Genomic DNA, 21,321 nt, shown 5'->3' on the forward strand with positions numbered 1-21,321 from the left:
ATTCAAGAGCCGAATGGCTCACAAGGCTATACCTAATAAATGAACTTGAACTTGACTTTACTGAAAGAACCAAGGATATGAATCCTTGCAGTCATGAAAGCTTTAAATCGAAACATCAAATAATTTGTTATTTTTCTTCTTGGTTCTTTCAGTAAAGTCACGAAAGCTTTAAATCGAAATTTAATTTGTTATTTTATTTTGAGTTGTATAGCTCTTTTTCAGAAACGACCTGGCCACAAGTGATAGCCCAGTGGCTTATCACGTGGACATTTATAGCAGGCAAAAACTCTAGACGCGTGTTTTTAATTGTGGAGGGAAAAACCGGAGGACCCGAAGAAAAATCCAGGAGACCACGGGGAGAAAATGCAAACTCCAAATATACAGGCGTTAGGATTTGAATCGAACCCACAACCTCCTGTACACCAGGCGAGGTGGTTAACGTCTCGCCAATGTTTCTTTGTGCGGCAGCGTCCAGGCCCTAATGTAGCCTCTTTCTCCTCCCTATCATCTTTCCTGACCCATTGCTCCCGTTTTTCCGTTCCCTTTCCATCATTCTTCTCTAATTCCCCATGCTTCCTACTGTTTCCCTTTTTTATTTTCCCATAATGTATATCCTTCACTCTAACTCCTCGTGGTGTGCCACGGGGGCCGTCCATAAATGACGTCACGCACCTAGGGGGGGGGTCAGACATTTGTGACGATGTGTGACGAGGGGGGGGGGGTTTGAGAAATGTGACGTCACGTAAAAATGCGCAACTTTAAATATAGACAACAGGTTCTACTTAATTAAATAGATTTTTTGATAAATGTTTTCTCCCACAACATCAGAGTGCAGCGGCACATTAAAAACGCACTACAATGACAATAGTTTAAAGCGATTTGAAGCACTTTTTTGGGGGGGGGGGGGCAGAGTTTTGTGACGTCATATTTGAGGGGGGGGGTCTGACTTTTTGTGACGCCGTGTGACGACAGGGGGGGGGGGGTCAAAAATCGTCCAAAATCGCGTGACGTCATTTATGGACGGCCCCACGGGTAAAACGTTGCTTGCAAAATTTAAATCAAACACCAGACATTACTTTCATGCAAGCCGTCATGCTATACATATCAAAATGATAACGCACTTTGTTGGGCTATCATTTGTTGCCAGGTCGCTTCTGAAATTTAAGTTAATACCCCAGTGGGCTTGGCCTGGTAGGATGTGGATGTTTTAGTTTCATTTGCATGTGTTTGGGTGATTTGTTTATCGTTCTTGTACTACGCTTTGGTTATTTCGGTACAGTCACGTAGAAATAAAGAAATTAAATAGAATACGACGTTTCGATTGCATCACAAGCAATAGTCATCAGGTAGAACTAAATAAAATCGTGTAAAATAGGTCATCGGATTCCTCCAGGAGTAATTATTAAATATCCTCATTCTGAAGGCTTGTGTTTCTACCCTTCCCGAAAGCATTTTCAACCTCACGTCAACACCGAAGGTGTGGTCTTGCGCCACTCAGCCTGTCTCCGACGTGGCTCCGGGGTGACGTCACCATTTGGACAACGTGGCACGCGTGACGTCACCACCGCCGATGACGTCACGTCCCCCCCGCTAAGCACAGAGCCCCCCCCTCACCTCCACGCGTCACGGCGTCAACATCGGCCGAGCGAAGGTAAATTGAGAGACGCGGGGTGATTAGTTATCGATAACGAATTGTTTAGTGTCGAGACAAAGCTGTGAAGGGGAGGGTGGGGGGCACGCGAGCTTCCCCTGTGCCCTTCCCAGCGGGGGGGGGGGGGAGGCTGTTGTGTTGTAGTTCGAGGGGGGCTCGGTGGCTGCAACAGGCGCGAGTGGGACTATGGCACAGGGGGCCATTGCAAGGCCAGGCCAAGCCACTCGGTAGGAAGTCGCTCAAACGATGGGTGGTGCTGGGCCTCCCCTAGGTCGGCTCGGCCTCGAATGAGTACAGTACCCGGTGGGGTGTGTCGTAAACGTCGTCGCTGGGGAGACAAAGGCGGCCGGGCATGGTGTTGGCCACCCCACCCCCTCGTGTGCCGTGTTGGCCTTCAGAGGTGCTCTACTCGCTTACAGCACTTGCCCCGACAGTCTGTTACGGGATACACGGGAAGGGCATCTTCGATGGCCAGTTGCTGTCAAAGTGCCCAGCCGGGTTCGTGGCGTCGTTACGCGGGGCCGCTGACTTAACCTTGGACTGTGATTAGTTAATTTGACCAGGTGCTGCTTAAACTATTTTACGACTCAAATTGAACCGTGGAGAGATTGGTGGCTTTGTTCGGGCAAGGTGTGATTGTGTGCAAGTTTATAGGAGGAAATCTGGTGGCTTGGATTTGCGTTGTTTGACCAAAAAACACACTTTTTTTAATGCGGGTCTCGGTTGCCTTTTAATCAAGCATGGGTTATTGATGGCTTTATTTATCCAGCTGAAATAGATGTCTTTTAACAATTAGGCGAGGGTTATGATGGCTTTGGTTCATCGAGTGATATTGACGACATTGGGCAGGTAATTTTGTCCGTAACCCAGTTTTATTTTGTCAGTAAACAAGTCGGTCTTTTGGTTTTTCCAGCGGAGATTGATGGCTTAAATTAAATCGGATGAAAAAAACGTGATCTTATACACGTGAGGGCTTACTTTGATTTAATCAGGTGATATCGGTGACTTTACCAGGTGAAATTATGATTTACTTCAGCAGGTGAGCCTGAACGCAATTGGAGGGCCTTGTTTAACCAACTGAGGGGTTTAGGGCTTTGTTTAAAGGGTGAGATTGATTTCCTTTATTTACCTAGGTCCTAGGTGATATTGTTCCTTTTTCGCTTGAGACTGCTTGTGAGTTAACCAAATGAGAGCACTTAGGAAATCGTTGCCCCTTTTAACACGGAAGCTTGAGTAAACCTAACTAAATAGTGTAAGGTTTTGTTTTAGTGTGTGGATAATTTTTCAAAAATGTGTTCTAATACATGCTCATGATTTCTAAAACTTTAAACTTCTACTCCAATAGGCAGCAGTCATTGGGAATTGATCTCGAGTCGAACTACTTTTGGTTTGACCTTACAAGACTCTGGGGATGAGGCTTTTAACAGACCACGTAACCCAAAAAATATATAGGCTTTCTATCTGCACACCGAGGCTCCGTTTCTCAGGCTGTCCGATGAGAGTTTGAAGCTTCAATAATGAGAAAACAAAACTTAACATTTTAAGTAAAGTGCCTTATTATGACACGAGTAACAATGCCCACTCTGAGTGAATACAATGATTTGGCATAGCTAGAGGGCTATAATGCAGCACGTGACTGTGGTCTTAAAGTATATTTGTGTCATTGACGAATGTTCAAACGCATCAGGCGTGCGAGCCACGCAGCCTTCGTGCATACCTGTACTAAAAGAGCCATTGGCCTTTTGGATTGCTTCTTGATTGAAGGTGTGGAGCATTGGCGCGGTGGTCATCGCACTGGGTTATGACTGTAGACCTGATCGATTCTAGGCTATGGCTACCATTAGTGGCGTCTGATATCCGAACTGGTGTTAGGCCTCCGCCCCCCCCCCCCCCACTTAACCAACCTGCATAGACCAACGAGGTGAAGTATTATTAAATAATTCTCATGACTGGCACAATGTGAGGAGGCCTTCATCCAGCAGTGGATTTAAAGAGGGTTGTATATATTCTTTGTATTGCTTTTCTGATACTGCAGACCACTTTGTTTTCCATAAGGAGCCATAGCTCGCAGCTCCTTATTTAAACTTGGCTTCTTAAAGAATAACAGCTGCGTCAGAGTTTGTACCAATCGCATTACAAAACCCACTGCAAACATAGCTTAAAGTTTGCGGATGTGCAGGCTGGACTGCCACATGTGTGTGAAAGTCCTTCATGGAAATAACTCTTAAGAAGCCAAATACTCGTGTTCGTGCCAGCACTGAGCCCACGGTGGAAATTCTGCATTGCTGTGGTGGGCAGAGTCAAGCTTTTTAGGGTGTCACAAATGGGAACTTTGCCCAGGGCCCAACACTTTTACATATTTTTCATTAAAAAAATAGGACTTTATTTATCTATCAATATAATTAAGTGCTGTCAGGTGAGAGGCGTAGGATTTAATGTCCTGGTGTCTCAGGGGTAAGGATATCAAAATCCAGCTCCTGGTGGCAAGGGGAAATTTTGTATCCATACTTGGACAACAACTATTGATTTCCCAGAATGTGGTACCCAGATAGTTAATTCGGGAATAGCTGATGAGACGAATCCACCCCCACCCCCCGATTCGAATTTGCAGGCAGCCTAATCCCTACCTCCAGTTATCGACAAGGGCTCAGGAATTTGGCTCAGGGACTGACTGCCACGTGTAAAGATTCTTCATGCAAATAATTAGGAGGGAGTCCTAACTAAAGTCTTCCGTTTGCACCACTTTTTAGTTTTAGTTCTGTAATAACGTTTTCAAGTTTTTCCACACGCAACAATTAAATGTTTAATTCAATTCTTAATGAAAGTGTCTGGCCCTCCTCCCTGTGACAAATCCGTGTTCGATCCTTCTCCCTCCTTGCACCCCTCCACTGGAATCAACTTCCCCTGTACATTGTTGAGCACTGCCCCTCCTTAACCTCCTTTAGGTCCTCTCTCAAAGTTTACCTCTTGTCCATTGCCGATTCCCTTCCTCTTCCCTCCCCTCACCCCTCCACTCCTTCCCATCCCTCCCCAATAGCCCTTCCTTGACCCCCACGTGCCCTTCGTTACGGTCGCTCATTCCTTGGCCCTTGCATGCCCATGCCATCTGCATTGCTCTATTTGTGTTACCGCTGTTTAAACTATGTGAAGCGCCTTGAGTTAAGGCGCTCTATAAATATGAAATAAGATGAGAATTCCATTATAGTTCTCATTGACCAACATTAGTTATGTTATTGTTGTGGCTGTATCCTTTAGTTAATCAGGAAATTAAATAAACGTGTGGAAACACATGAACATTGTTTATTTTGCAAGGCCGACCTGGGTCACATCAAGAACAAATTCTAGTTCCACCGAATGTAAAAACAGTTTTTTTTTTCAAATTGAGTAGGCCTACTTAGTAAGATTTGAATCTTGTACATTTGTAAACTCCGTAAATGCATCATTAATATATGATGATGCATTTAAACTTGACTGTTTTGTGGCTGACACCATTTTATAATGTTCTTGTTCTGTTCTAATTTCTTTGATGGTGGTGGTTGTTGCGACAGTGTGACAATGGCAACGGTGGATGTGAACATGGCAGTAATGGATGTGAAGATGAACATAGCTGTGATGAAGATGGTAGTTGTGATGATGATAATCATGGTTGTGATAATAATCATGGCTGTGATGATGATGATGGTAGTTGTGATGCTGATAATGATGATGGTTGTGATGACGTGCATGTGCAGGAGAGGATGATGGAAGAGAGCGGAATTGAGACGACCCCACCTGCATCGCCACCGTCGGCTGGGAGTCTCCCGTCCATCTCGCTCGGTCTGAAAACCCCTGGGCAACTGCCCACCCAACTTGGCCACCACTCTCAACCCCTCACGCTCACCTCTTCACTGTCATTCAACCCAACATCTCATTAACATACAACACATCCGTTCACTAATATACAACTGTACACCCATGTGTGTAACCTACCAGTACATTAGCATTCCAATATGACCACTCGTGTGCACCCCAACAGCTAACAAGCGTACAGCTCACTCCCGTACAATCCAACCGCATCTCCAATTCGCACGGTTGGCTATGTATGGTGCGAGAGAAGTTCAACATACATGCAGAGGTTAGCCGCGTGACTAAACGCCAGTGTCGTGTCGCGTATGTGCGAGCATGGCGCATGCAGCAGGGACCATGTCACCGATGCTGGTTCCCGTGCCTGGACCATCGTCCATGCTGTCGAGCACGCCATTCCCGCCGCCCCCCATGTCTGGAGTTTTGGGGATATCCAGCATCTCCCCCGGAGTTCCACCAGCTCCCGAGGGTCTCTACAGTAGCCCGGGCCTGGCAATTTACTCGCCACCAGGTACCTGTCGTACCAATCACCGGGTACCCATTATACTCTCTACCATCGCCCGGTGTTCCTCATATCCATCACCTGCTACCCACCTTCCATTTACCAGGAACCCATGACTTGGTACCCATCACCATTTGTGTTTGTGCTGATCCCGCAATTCACTTCATGCACTAATAATAAGCACGTTTACTATCCAGCGCCATGTTTCAGAGACAGTATCGCCAGGCCGAGGCCTGTGGCGATGCTCGAGTGTAGGGGCACTGGTGACTTTCAGTCTAACTCCCAAAGGCTACCTGACACAAAGATGTTTTAAAAACAATTTTTGAAAGTCTTCTGAGGTGGGTATGGATCGAAGGTCATCTGGCTGAGCATTCCAGGCCGATGGAGAGGCGACTCTACCGGACATTGCGGTTTTGGGCAGCCAGTGGTGTAGCTATGGGCTCACAGGGCCGGAGGGGTTCAGGCACCGGGCTACATTCCATGCACCAGGGCTCATGCCAACCATGCTATGCCGTTGTGCATGCTAGCCTCACTTACACTAACGGCACTTGCATCTGTCACTACTGTCTGTAAAACTATATGGGGATGTTGGTGTGTTTGTGATGTGGGTGCGCAGGGCCTCCCCACATGTCAGAGTTCACCGCTGTTGCGTCCGTGACATCGGAGGGCTCGGTGACATCGATGGGGCCGTCTCTCCCGCCGAGCGGCGGCTACATGGGGGGCAGCGGTTACGACGTGACACGGGGCCACGGCGGCCGGGCGCCGCAGTCTCCGTACCTCTCCACCGTCTCTGCGCCCAGCGTCGGTGGGTGCCCGGGGCAGCTAGTGAACACGCGGTAACGTGTGAATGCGTGAATAGCGACGATTAATGTTGTCTAAAAAAGGAGATCTCAACTCCAAATTAACACTCTCCAACTATGGTTGAGTGTGTTGATTATTAGCTCTGTCCGTCCACAGTATCGAGCTACTCTAACTCTCGTGAAGGTGATAACAGTAGGAAAGAACCTGGTATAAAATTGTGTTGCTGTTAGGGATTTGTACTCTTGAAAATCGACCAAATTGATCAAAGGGTTGCCCAAAAGTTTGAGACATGAACCGGCACTAAACGGACCCTGACACCGACCCATTGGCTTCTGTACTGCTAATACTTCCAAAACCTGATGAATGTTGGAAAACATTACGTAACACGTGCTTATACATGACTTCTCCAAGCTTGTCTCGTATATGTGTGTGACCCCAGATTGTCACATTTGAATTGAAGTTGCCGCATTATTCCAAAGATGTTGTCTTAATATCCGTGGGTTGTCACACCTGCCAGAGGCAAATCTAAGGCTCGTTTAGGAACCATATGTTTTTCGAAAATGCCCAAGCCAAATCGAGACTACAATGAATTTTCACAATTTGGGGAATCACAACTTTATTCCTGAGATTCCATGTAAACGCCCAAGTCTTTCATAGCCACAGTTAAGCACACCTGGAGGGATGTATTGCTGTTACGAATCGATTCAATATTTACTTGCCTGCATTGTCACAATCGACTTGACGTTCCCCTCTCGCGTGACGCTCGCTCAGCGCCCATGATGGCAGGGCCCATTGCAATGGCACCGCCCCAGGCCGGGCAGCATCAGCACGGCTCCTCTATCACCTTCCCCGAGGAGCCCGACGACCACCAGCATCACCACCACGATCACCACCAGTGCCAGCACGGGCACCACGAGCACGCGGCGCAGGGGGGCGGCATCTGGGGCTTCTTCAAGGTAGACCTCCTCTTGTGGGCCCTGCTGCGGGTACGGCGGCGCTGGGAAAGAGGAGGGCGCCGAGGGGCCTTCCGAACGCCAGGCAGTGCCACTCGCCGCCGTCTGTGTGTCCAGATAGACGCATGCGAATTAAATTATTTTCTATGCATAAAGCAGACACAATTAGGAGAAAAATACAATTTAAATGTTGTTAAGTGTGCAATACAAATTCAAATTGCCCTGATGGCACACGTTAAGCAACAGTTTAAAAGGCAAATTTCACGAGCATATTATTTTGATTAGAAAAATCTGGTTGGCAATGTGGCTGTAGGTGTATGTTTACGGGTCAGCTGATTCGCAAACAATTAAGATCTCTTCTTTTCCGCCCACCCCCCTCCTCGCCCCCCTAGCACCTGCCTTCAACATGGCACAATGAATTTTAACAGCGTAAATTATGGGCTTGGAGTTGCATTGCGGGGATTTGGCCAGATGTTCGCACGCACGCGATGTGCCGGGCCGTGTGCTGCAGCGTGAATTATAACGCGATGATTCGATGGTGCCACCACTTGGGGAGTTGGGGGCGGGGGGCGGGGGGGAGAACACAAAATTAATGGGTTAGCGCAATTTCGTCTCGTGCATGGAGCTCTGGCAAAGCAGGGCGGTCGGCTGCACTGACTGGCGTTGAAAACTAGCCGTGACTCGGCTTTGTGAAAGAAAAGAAAACACACCTCTGGAATGTTAAATAAATTCCCACCATGAGGCGGGAAAGACTTGAGGTGCACAGAGTCTGGTTACTGCGCCGGGTTCTCCCGAGCCCGTGTGTGTTCCGGCTGTGAACGCTGTACCCGCCCACAAATGGAGGTTTTTCTTGGAGGAGGAGACCCAGATGTTACACTCGAGTGAGTCACGTCCCCCTCCTCCCCCAGCACCTCACCCCACACCTCCACTCATTCACAATTTTGTGTCGGCTCAAACCTCGCTCACAGGTGCAAAACATTGAGCAGAAACTGCCGGTTTTCCTTGGGGGGGGAGGGGTGAGTATGAAGGTTTCCGTCAGTTTCGTCTCAACCCAACGCACACCAGCCCAAGCTAACCCAGCCTCGCCGGCCTTGCGGCTTCTTGGAAAATCTTCTTGGTTCTTTTGGTAAAGTCACGTAGAAGGGAAATAATAAAATAATAAAAATAAAACATAATAAAATACAATTCTCACGACGTATCGGCCACAACGCAATCAGCCGTCCTCAGGTGAAGAACAGGTCTGTCATTCAGGCGCTGTCTTTCCGACAGACCTGTTCTTCACCTGAGGACGGCTGCTTGCGTTGTGGCCGATACGTCGTGAGAATTGTATTTTATTATGTTTATTTTTATTATTTTATTATTTCCCTTCTACGTGACTTTACCGAAAGAACCAAGAAGATGAATCCCTGCAGTCACGAAAGCTTTAAATCGAAATTCTTGGAAAATGTTAAGGCTGTTGGCCACCAACAGCATGTTCTCTCTTCACAACTGTGGCGACCTGGTGGGTAAGTTGAGTTTGTTTTACTTAACCATGTGAGATACCAGGATAAGTAATTTGCAAGGTGTGCCAGTTTGGAGGCCATGATTTCTGTGCGCAATCCCAATTGAGTAATTTGCAGTAGAATTTTTTCGAAATTGGGAAATGTGGACCGTGTCGCCTGCACGCAGTGGCCTGCTCGTGCGATGTTTAACGTCCACTGTGAGCGAAGCAGACGGCTCGTCGCATTATTGTGAATGCACCCACTGTAATACACTCATCTCGACACCGCGACTCTGGTAGCCAGATGTTAACTACCTCGCCTGGTGTACAGGAGGTCGTGGGTTCGATCCTGACCCTGACGCCTGTATATTTGGAGTTTGCATGTTCTCCCCTTGGTCGCGTGGATTTTTCTCCGGGTCCTCCGGTTTTTTTCCTCCAAATTTAGAATCAAGATGTGTTCAGAGTATTTGGCTGTTGTCATTTTCCACGTGATAAGCCACTCCGTTGAGCTATCATTTGTGGCTGGGTCACTTCTGATAAAGAGCTGTAAAGCTCGGTGAGCCTTACCTAGCAAAATAAAAATAGATTAGTCATTAAAACTGCTACTAATACTCATGTCGGCCACTGGATTCTAATCGTCTGCAACAAGCGACGAATGCGCTACCATATCACTGACCTTATTGACTGCCATATCACTGAGCGATGGAGTTTGTCGAGCCGATGCTAACAGCGATTGTTGATAAGTGCATTTGATCAACAATGATTGGTCTACATAGCCTACAGCCTCGGGCAGTCGTGTTACATTCGCCTATGGTCTGATTGGAAGTTGCCATCGCAGTCGCCGCGAGAGAGAGATAGTGATCAGGGTTGTTCAGATTCAGGAAAACCAGATTTTTAACAACATACCATCTGTCAAAACCATATGGTTTACCCGTATTATTGTACAGGTAAATTGAGTTTTCAGGTCCATATGGTATACACCTGTTTCAATACGTTTGTTTGTGTTTCTCCCTTGTGATGGGACTTTGTTGGATGAACGTTGAGATTTACAAGGGCAGGGAGGGACCAATAAGGTCTGAATTGGTCTTATAAATAGGGTAGGCACTGATAAGGGGTTAACAGGTATGTTACAATGAATAATCTTGCAGCAACTATTCCCGTAAACATCTTTATTTTTAGCATCAGAATCTTTATTTAGAATGGAGGAATTCGATGAGCTATGAAACTCTTCTTCCAAGATGTCCTTTAGGGTTTCACAGATGTCCAAGTCGTGTTGTGTGTCACGGAATTAAGGAGTTTGTCTGCATGACAGGGGGTGGTTGGCAACCCCGTGGTGAAGACTGTGCTGGACAAGACCAAGCACTCTGTGGAGTCCATGATAACAACACTCGACCCGGGCATGGCTCCCTTCATGAGTACGTCTGGCAAGAGGCTGCAAACACCACCACCACCACCGCTATTATCAAACGCTGCCACAACCACCGCCTCTACGATGACCACCGTTATACCACCGCCTTTAACACCACGATGACTACCGTCACCACCATTTCCACCACAAAGATAAAGCTCCCCCATATAGCCTTGATATACGTTTTGGGCAAGTGCTGTTAGTGAGCACATATTAAGGCCTGCACAGCACATGACGGGGTGGGTGACCAGCACCACGCCTGGCCGCCTTTGCCTCCCGAGTGGCGACGTTTACACACCGAACTACCACCACAACCACCTCCTTAACCTACGCCCCCAGCACCACAACCGCCACACCCTCGACAAAGCTGACCCTGCGTGACCCTCCCCCACTCCCTTCACCCGTCAAGAGTCTGGAGGCGATGTGGAGCTGGTGGTCACCTCGGACAAGGAGGTGAAGGTGGCGGCCGTGCGGGACGCCTTCCAGGAGGTGTTCGGCTTCGCCACCGTCACAGGGGAGGCGGCAAGCTCCCACATCGCGCCGCAGCCCGTGGGCTACGCCGCCGGCATGAAGGCGAGTGCAGTTGGGGCGAACGGTCAATTAGCCCTTTCCCATTATGATTGACGTACGGGTACATCATCAGTTTGTCTTCTGATTCCATTCCTATGATGTACGTGTACGGAACCGAAAGAAAAAATACTTTATCGGTACCGAGGCTCCCACAAGGCCATGCGTGGGAGGGTGCATGGCACAGTTTGGGGCCAGCTGTCATAGAGTGCGGCGGTCGTGTCGCTACGGTTCTCTGCGGTGAGTACAATGTCTTTAAGAACGACGCTTTGCCTCTAGATACAATTAATGCTGAACCGCTTGCGCATTCCGAGATTCAGGGGTGAACAGGACACCCACCCTGCAACTTGCAGTCTCAAAATGGGAAAGGGTTAAGTCGATTGCAAGGTAATGGTAGAGGTGCATGACTGCAATTGCTTTGCCCACACCACTGCTGGCAGATGGACCTCCACTCGAGGGAGCTCTAGAGAGCCCCGCGCGAGCAGTGGTTCTCAACCTGTGGGCCCCAAGGCCATAGGACGTGGTACACGGAGGCTGCTGCAGATACCATGATTTTCATAAAACCCCATTGTTTCAGCTGCTGCCTTTGGATTGCAAATTCAGTGTGCCAAACCGTAGCATGGTGGCAGCCTCCATAAGTTGGTCGATTCATTGGGCCCCTAACATCCTACCTCCCAAAGGTAGGAAACCCCCCCTGGCAGCCACGGTAACGTGGCTAATTATGGCAATGAAGTCGCCAAAGCTCGCCCATCGCCTCCTGGCCGGCGGCACACGTGGGAATAGAGGCGAGACTTTTTTTATCATGTTGCTCGCCGATGTGTTTTCGGGTTGTATCGCACGTTGATGGGAACGTTGTCCGACATTTCTCTGCATATGCTCGGGGGTTTCTTGAGGAACTGCAGCTCCCAACATGTGCTCGAACCCGAGAGCACATCGGAGACCTGTACTGGTGAACCGCGAAAAACCTACGCGGCAACATTATCGAGTTATCTGATTAAATTGAATTATCGAACTGATAATTATAATTAATCGGCGATGCTGATGCGTTGGCAGGAGTGCACGAGCACGACTATCAATTAATATTCAACGCACTCGTCAACAACACTGCAGCCTTAAAATAAAAAAATATATATAATCGGCGAGGTTTCGGGAAACGGCACTTATTCATAGCACTTAAATAATTGGCTAGCCAGGCTCTAAAGGTGAGCGGGGGAGCGGGAGAGCGGGAGAGCGACCCCATCCCCTGGAAGGGGTGGGGACTCGAGGGCCGGGCCACCGGGGAGAGTGACGGCCGTGAGTCGGACTGTTGGCGGGAGAGTAAATCGCCGGCGCGAAACCGCCATCATTACACGAGGAGCAGCGGAGTAATGGATCCCCGCGGAATCCGTAAATCTCCACAGCGGAGGGCCCAGAGGCACTTAACCGCTTGGCGCATCTAGCACTGTCAGCGCGGATGGCTCTGATGGCTCTTAATGGGCCGATGGAAGCGCGACCCCCACGGCGAGTGGGTTAGCGGGCCGCGCTCCCGTCGCAGTCACGCAGGTGCTCTCGCCTTGATATTTCTCATCATCGGCAATCGGCACTTGGAACTGGCGTGGGACCCCTTGAGGTTGGCTCGGCTGGAAATGAGTGGCCGGTCAATGCCAGCGCTGGCCAGACCAGCAGCCGCTTGACCCGGCTGCTCTGTGCGTTGGCTGTGTGGGTCTGCGTTTGTTGTGTTTGTGAGCATGCATGTGTAGTATAGTAAACTACTGCGGGAGACCACTTGACGGGTAGCACACTTTATTAACACTTGGTTTGCCACAATAACACGTGTGGTCACTACAGCTCACGCTACACGTTCCACCCGACACGTGTGGTTACTACAGCTCACGCTACACGTTCCACCCGGCTACACACACACGGGCATTCCAGCCCCGTAGCATCCGGGGGAACCTCTAGACCCACCCCAGCTTGGGTATGGATCACGACCACTGGGTCCCGCGGCCCGGTCCTCACACGGACGTCCGGCCCCCGGGTCCCAAGGTCCCGCCTCTGAGCCACACAGGGCCCCGGTCCTTACAAGGACAGCGGGACTAGGTGTCTCAGGGCCCTATCTCTTCCTCCTCCGTCTTCCGTCTTCACTGGTCACCAACAACTCCCCGAGCGCCCGCGCGCACCGCCTTATATAGCCCTCCGTTCCAAGGAGACGGAGCCTATGCGGACCGCTGCCACACGATCCCTTCTTCCAGCTTGTGTCAGCGCACATAACCAACACACAGCCAATCACCATCACATAACCCATGACCCCGCGCTGACCTACGATCCCTCACCGTCAGCGCGCGTCACCAACACACAGCCAATCACCACCCGCTACCCCACGATCCCTACTGCCAGCGCGTATCACCACTACACATGCACGCATGTGTGTGTAAATCTCCACATACGCCAGTGTAAGCGTGTGTGTTTGTACGTATGTGTGTGTGACCTTGCGTTTGTATGGGTGTATGTACGGTTGCGCGGAGCGGTATTTTAGCGGTGAGCATGCTACCATATGAACCACTACAGTAAGTGCTCATGAACAGCATTTGCCCTAACAGTAACAGTCTGCTAAAGATTATATGGGGAATCTTAATCTTTGTAGGGGTGTTTACCTGGGTGGCTGGCAAGGTGCATGTGCGCGTGCGTCACAATTTGTGTGCGCGTGAACGTGTGTGCATTAATACTCGTGCCCGTGTCACTGCGTACGTGTGTGCACAACCCATGCCTGCGGGCGTGTGCGTTCGCGTGTGCCTGCGCGTGTACATTCCCGTGCATCCTGTAGGGAGCCCAGGAGAGGATAGCCGGCCTCCGCAGGTCAGGGGTCATTGCCGAGAAGCAGGTGGCCGTGTCTGTGGAGAACTTCATCGCAGAGCTTCTGCCTGACAAGTAAGGCCCCGGGGGAGGCAGGGGCACAGGGCAGGGGAGGGATGCGGCTAGTAGTACGTGGAGAGGGTGGCCGTGGAGGAGGGGAGTCTGGTGGTGGTGGTTGTGGGTAACGATAGTGTAGCAGTTAGCGTGCTGCAAATATGAACCCGGCGATCCGAGTTCTATTTTTATTTCTTATTTTACCAGGTAAGTCCCACTGAGCTTATACAGCTCTTCTTCAGAAGCGACCTGGCTACAAATGATTGCTCAATGAAGTGGCTTATCACGTGGTAATTTATTGCAGCCAAATACTCTTAAATGCATGTTTATAAATGTGGAGGTAAAAACCAGAGGACCCGGAGAAACATCCACGCGACCACGGGAGAGAACATGCAAACTCCAAATATACAGCAGCAGGCGTCAGGGTTGGGATCGAACCCACGACCTCCTGCACACCAGGCGAGGCAGATAACATCTTACCACCTTGGCGCCCCTCAACGAATATCTGAATCGGTCTTGGGCCTCCCCAAGGTCGACTCGGCCTCAAATTAGTACATGGTGCGTGATGCTGGCCACCCCCCACCCCCTTGTGTGCCGTGTCGGCCTTCTTCGGTGCTACACGCTAACTTGCCCTTGCTTTTGTCTTTGGTGTGGCAGCCTGGAGAGGATGCGGAGAGGGGGGGGGGGGTGGTGGACTGTCGGGGAGGGGAACACGTGGCGGAATATGAATTAGAATGCATGGCTGGTGTGAGTCACGAGCGTAATGACCCGTTGTGAATTCTCCAAACTAATGGTAATTAAGGACGTGTTTTTGTAATTATAATAATTACGTGGCGTCGTAAGTGACTCGCAATCTGTCACGTTCGCCATTGCGTCGCCGCGCTTGTGAAAAGTGGCCGTGATTGCCCCCTGTGTGCGATTGCGAGTGAGATCATTGTGGGGAGCGGGCGGCGCGTCGGTTAGCGCGCTGCGCTACGACCCCGGCGACCCGAGTTCGATTCCCCGCTTACGGTCAACGCCGGTGACGATTATCTGAGCTGGGCCTGCCTTAGGTTGACACGTAGTGCCAGTACCTGGTGTAAGACATCGCCACAAAGAAGACAAAGACTGGCCGGCATGGTGCTGGCCATCCACCCCCTTGTGTGCCGTGCTCTTTGCCTTTGATCTTTGCGGACGGTGCAGAGGCTGTCTGTGCGATGGTGTCGCCGCGGCGGTTGATCGTGTGGCTGTGTCGCACGCCCCGCTTAGGTGGTTTGACATCGGCTGTCTGCTCCTGGAGGACCCGGCGAACGGGATAACCCTGGAGGCCTTCACTCAGGCCACACCCGTGCCTCTCGAAGCCGTGCAGCAGGTGAGTCAGTCGGCCACATCACTTGGCCAGGCTTCTCTCAAACGTGAACAAAAATAAGCACGTCAATAGTGTGTCCGGCAAAGCCTCATCGGGTGACAAGACTCATTGCTTGGCCATTGCCTTCTTCGTTTTTTGAGTGGAACCTACTTGCCGTGCTGCTGCCTGCACATCAGCCGAGGGCTCTCCCCCGCTTTCCCAACCCGACCAGGCACAGGCGCAGAACTCGGCCACGTATGACCTGCGCTGGTCAGGCCTCGCGGTGACGGTGGGCGAGGTGCTGGAGAGGAGCATGCCGCACGTGTCCCGCAGCGACTGGCACCTGGCGCTCACAGGAGTGTCGCGCCGCCTCATGATCTACAGTGCCGCCAAGGCCCTCGCCGGCCTCTACAAGCACCGTCTGCCGTCCAAGATGGCGTGATGGCCGCGCCCTCGCCGCGCGTCGTGCCGTGCATCCCCACTCCGCGCGTCCCAAATCTGCGTGTTCAGACTCCCAGACTCCGCTCGCTCGCCGGCACCCGACTTCTCGTCTGGAGCGGCGATCGGTCGTGGCGCACGATCGGGCGCGTGTAACTATTTCCCCGCGTTGGTTGCGACGCGTCCGGCATCTGTGCAGTTGTTTATATCCCCTTCTTATCTCTCTGTCCTTCTGCACGTGGCCGTCCTCTGCCGAGGCGCGACACCGACGTTCTCGCTTCAGTAGCCACGACGGCACTGTGTTGTCATGCTTGCTGCTGCTGCGGTGGTGGAGCAGAGATGGAGGAGGGGGGGGGGGCTCGAGAAGGCGCTTGTTGGAACATGAGCGTGCTCTCCGTACCACCGTGGGTTCCTGGCAGGCCGGTCAGCCGACACCGGTTTTTACATTTTTTGACAACAAAAATCGTGGAGACGATGCCGACGGTTGGAAATTGTCGGCCGTTGTGATAAAAAAGCCTTTACCAAAACACACAACTAGTCATTAACATTCCACGTTCATGGCGGAATTTCTTTCGAGAATGCCAACCCGTGTTTCATATGTACATCGCTAGAGGTCGTATTTACCAGGCCATGACTCTGCTTTCCATTCTTTCTTCATTTTGGGAAGAGACAAGAAATCGGTGTGCATCTTATTTCCCGCAGGGTGCGCTTTTGCTGTTCAACCACCGGTGGTAGAATTATTTTTGAAGTTGAGCTGTAAGAGAAGGGAGAAGGGGACACCTGTGTTTAGCCTTAATACTCTGACAGTCAACGCGAGCACATTCATAGCAAATGTTATTAGCCTGGGTAGCGGAGATTCATCACCTACGCTGGGCGGTTTCGCCAGCGAGCGCAAAGACCCCAGCGTCTTTGCATCGTCGCAGACCGGCGGGCATTGATTTTCTATACGCCAAGACCGCGTAGTCTTATCAGAAATAGTAAAACAAAGTAAATGCGTACATAAGAAACGCCTGTATGGAAAAGGCTGTATTTAGCTTTTAATAAATATTTTGATAGAGCTGCACATTGAAGTGCCGTGTAATTTTTTTATTGCGTCAGTTGTCCCGGTTGTGCCGCACAGCTTTGCGGGCTTGGTTTCTTTCCCTGTCGCACGCACGGAGACCCTGAAACCAGGGCGCACAGTCTCTCGGAATTTTCTTCATTTTAACGTTTTTGTTTCATTGATTATATACACACTTATGCTCGCTATCGCCTGCAAACATTCACAAGAAACAAAGTGATTCAATTTAGACTTGGTGCCAAAACATTGTTTTCAATAATAAACTACTTCCCCGAGGAGTATTTGTTTTTAAGCGATGTTTAGAGAAATGCAACTCTTCGTTTGCGTATGGTACGGTCAAGAAAATTACTCCTGAACAGGCTGACACGCAGTTGAATTTTCGTCTCTTTTTTTGTGAATGCATTACACCCAAAATGCATTTTAATGTCGTTCAAACCATCTCCGTTTAGAGGGCACGAGGTTAACGGGCAGTGCACAATGCGTGAACAACCGAGCGATTTCACAGCACGATACAACAAGCCGGGTTTATAGAGCGGCGTCTTCACTGTGACCACATCTCAAGACGCCGGTGCAGGAACGGTGCCCATAGTTTTATGGAGAGAGTGGCAGGCAGAGTAGGAATTTAGCAGATACACTCATGTAGGATCGTTATGGGTGGCCGATACTTTTCCCGGTAGTGGTCGTGCTTTAAGCCAATAGCCCCTAGTCCAGGCATTCAAATACTTAACAAATTAACATGTTGCACACTGCACTCACCCGATGATACATTTTACCCTTTAGCAGGTAAGGTAAAAGGTAAAAAGCAACGAGCCTACCTTGTACCCTACCCTTACCCCTTGGCATGTCGACACCTTTTACCTTTACCCTTTTACCCGGTAAAAAGGGTACAATTACCTTACCTTGCCGAGGCCTATGTGTGTGTGCGCGCGTGCGCACCGAGATGTCAATCTTAATTTGAAACATCTCTTCACGCAGGTAGCGTGCACTGCTTCACGCGTCACGTGGGGCGCATTTAACAATCATCAGGCGTAAGCAGCGTGAGACGAGTTGATTTAGAATGTGGGAGTAAAATTTCACGACGCGGAGAGAACCTCGCGAGGTGGGGGGTGATGGGTGGGGGGAGGGCGTCGCGAGGACTTGGGAGTGTGGGTAACGCTGCCCCTGGGTCCCAGCCAGCCTCCCGGCCCTCCCGCAGTCTATCGCAGTTGGGGGTGGGGGGGCGAGGAGACTTCGCTCCGCCTGTGCCACCAGGCGGCAGCAAAGGACCGCGGCGGGGCAATTCCACGGCGAGTTCTTGGCACAGATGCTGACACGTTCCCCCTCAAGGGCCCAGAAATACGAAGAACTCCTTAATTGACATAATGTCCATTTAATATCACTTCAACATCCCCTGCCCCCCCCCCCGTGGGTTCTATCTGGGCTGTCCGCTTCACTTGGCGTTAGAAGCCCTCTTTATTCAGGGTTGGTGCCCGGAGTGGCTGTTGGTGCTGCGCTGTCCCGTTGCCGTTTGGGAGAGAGAGAGAGTGGTTTGGGAAGAGAGAGAGAGAGTGGTTTGGGAAGAGAGAGAGAGAGTGGTTTGGGAAGAGAGAGAGAGAGTGGTTTGGGAAGAGAGAGAGAGAGTGGTTTGGGAAGAGAGAGAGAGAGTGGTTTGGGAAGAGAGAGAGAGAGTGTTTTGGGAAGAGAGAGAGAGAGTGGTTTGGGAAGAGAGAGAGAGAGTGGTTTGGGAAGAGAGAGAGAGAGTGGTTTGGGAAGAGAGAGAGAGAGTGGTTTGGGAAGAGAGAGAGAGAGTGGTTTGGGAAGAGAGAGAGAGAGTGGTTTGGGAAGAGAGAGAGAGAGTGTTTTGGGAAGAGAGAGAGAGAGTGGTTTGGGAAGAGAGAGAGAGAGTGGTTTGGGAAGAGAGAGAGAGTGGTTTTGAGTCACAACAGGTTCGTCGCGCGGTGCCAACCGCGGTGCCACCCTTTGCCCTGTCTTGCAATTACAGTGGGTTGTTTGTATTCATTCATTTGGCCCGATGTACGAATGTATATTGAACTTCTTTCGAACCGTACATAGCCGAACCGCGCTAATCGGAGGTGCGATGATTCACGTGAACCGTTCAAAGTGTTTCCATGATCGAGGGTTTTTTTTGGATTCGATCGCGTAAATATAAATGTGTCGTTAAATCCGCCAACACCTGACCACACAGCCAATTGGTAATGTTTGTCACGTTACTAGCACGGCACACCGGTGTGTCGGAGTGTATTTTTTTTTTATAGTTTTTAAAGACGTGAGACTTTTAAGAAATCTCGTTCGAAACGTAATTTCTACTTACGACGGACAATCCGTAACTGAACAAACGCCAAAAAAGTAATGCGCCCCGAAATAGTTTTTAACACCCAACGCCACTAAATCCCAGTTGATTATCGGTTTCGACGGCGCGTGAATTTGTCAACGTCCCCGACGCACTGATGACGTTCAGGGCACGCTCCCGGTTTGAAAATTCACGCTTCGACCGTGCGTGGCCAGATTTCTGAAATCGCATTCCCCGTGGCACCTCTCCCATCGATGTTTCAAGCCGCACGGTCAAATCGTGGGGGCTGCCCCCCCCCCCGCCCTCTGACAGCACCCCCCCCCCCCGTACGCCAGGGGGGGGGTCTCTTGCGGCCGACGTGCAGATTTATCGAGCGGCCGAATGTTTCTCGGCGCCAGCCAGCAGCGCACCCCGGGTAATGAGGCCATTAGGTGGAGACAAACGGCGTTTGGCGGCGACCGCATCGCGCGCCAACTTTTTAAGCCCCCCCCCCCCCCCTTTTCGCGCTCGGCTCTGAACGCGACCCACGGTGACCCGAACGCTTCTCGGCTTGAAGCGACGGCGCTGCGGAGAGAGAGAAAAAAAAATGACGGCACCTAAAGCGCCTTTCCTCGCGCGGCGCGTGGCTTTGTGCGGCGGCTCGCAGAGTCCGCGTGCTGTGCCGACAGCCCCAATGGAGGTCTCGGCGTGGGTGGGGGGAGAGGCCGAATTGGATGTCTCCGATGCCTTCGCTGAGATGAAACCGAGGGTCGCTCTGGTTTCACAATGCGGGCCACGGTTTGGTGAGGATGATCCACAATGTCCCGCGTGCGCGCGGTGTGGGACGCAGAGCTCGCGTTTAGCTTCGCGGGGGCAAGGTGGCGTTATGGGGGGCCTCTTCTCGCTGCCTCCGTCGTTCTATGCGAAAGGCTTCTCCGTCCATTCATCCATTCGTCGTCATCATCACCACCGTGGTCAATGTTGTTATTCTTGGTTCTTTCGGTAAAGTCACGTAGAAGGGAAATAATAAAATAATAAAAATAAAACAATAAAATTATCACGTTTCGATTTCAACACGAGCAATCATCATCAGGTGTGAAAACCACAGCAAGAAAAACCACAGCAAGAAAATTTGCTGTGGTTTTCACACGTAATGAAGATTGCTTGTGTTGCAATCAAAAGTTCGTTTCTAATTTATTTGTATTTTTATTATTTTATTATTTCCCTTCTACGTGACTTTACCGAAATAACCAAGAATATGATTCCCTGCAGTGACGAAAGCTTTACATCGAAAAAAATGTTGTTTCGAGTGGGAACTAATTTGTGATAGGTTTCGGAGTGCAACGAGGTATATTTCACGCGACTGGTGAATCACAGGAGACAATAAAAGCAATGGACATTACAACTCGATTACAAACAAATGCAGTGTGGGAAAAGTGACCGCGTGTCATGGTGAGTGCCACTGAGTTACGAACCCAGTGAGAACTGAGTGACTAAGTTTGTTTCTTAGCCACGGCTACCGTCATTGGTGAGTTGGCATCAAATCAAAGCTTCTACATTCCGAGATCGTTTACAGGGAAGTGACCAGCAATGGATCGAGTCAGGGATTCATTCCGGCCGGGTTCTGTCCGGGTCAGGAGGTCCCGGAAAATATTTTCTCACCCGGCACACCACATCTAAGTGGAACTCTCGCCGGATGTCTGTGACTAACGACTTCGTCACGTGCCCAATACCGCCACTGAGTAACGGTGAGGTCACCACGGCGCCTGTGCCAGGCCAGGTGCACTTTGAGGCCACGTGAAGTGTCGAAGGCTCGCTGGCAGGTCATGGGACAGACCCTGCAGGTGCCATGGGTTTGGCTGACTGAGATGACTGGTAGATGCACCACCACCGGCTGTACCCCCGATTGTGCCAACCCACTCCACTTTATCCGCCTGGCGCTCCGCTCGTTGTTGTGAGCCTCGCTCCTCCGCCCTCCGTTGTTGCTGGAGCGCGACTGCCTCCAACTGCCCAGCAGCAGCAGCGTCCTTCACGAGTCTCCTCCACACACGTGCCCGCACACACAAAGATCCCCCGTCTAGCCTTAACAGACTGTAGGGGCAAGTGCTGTTAGCGAGCACCTATGAAGGCCACACA

General features: G+C 50.6%; 1 protein-coding gene across 1 annotated transcript; it reads left to right on the forward strand.

Annotated features, from left to right (window-relative positions):
• The first annotated feature begins 1,565 nt into the window (after positions 1 to 1,565).
• On the forward strand, positions 1,566 to 16,912 carry LOC144731596 (protein PRRC1-like). The gene is made up of 10 exons (XM_078612769.1): positions 1,566 to 1,651; positions 5,383 to 5,467; positions 5,826 to 6,005; positions 6,613 to 6,801; positions 7,569 to 7,753; positions 10,543 to 10,645; positions 11,048 to 11,211; positions 14,009 to 14,112; positions 15,340 to 15,442; positions 15,651 to 16,912. Exons 2-10 carry the CDS (start codon positions 5,389 to 5,391, stop codon positions 15,858 to 15,860), a joined length of 1,317 nt encoding a protein of 438 aa, XP_078468895.1. The 5' UTR covers positions 1,566 to 1,651; positions 5,383 to 5,388; the 3' UTR covers positions 15,861 to 16,912.
• Positions 16,913 to 21,321: the final 4,409 nt, after the last annotated feature.

Source organism: Lampetra planeri, chromosome 39, assembly GCF_965212315.1.
Source record: "Lampetra planeri chromosome 39, kcLamPlan1.2.h2, whole genome shotgun sequence".
In the NCBI taxonomy this organism is placed as follows: domain Eukaryota; kingdom Metazoa; phylum Chordata; class Hyperoartia; order Petromyzontiformes; family Petromyzontidae; genus Lampetra; species Lampetra planeri.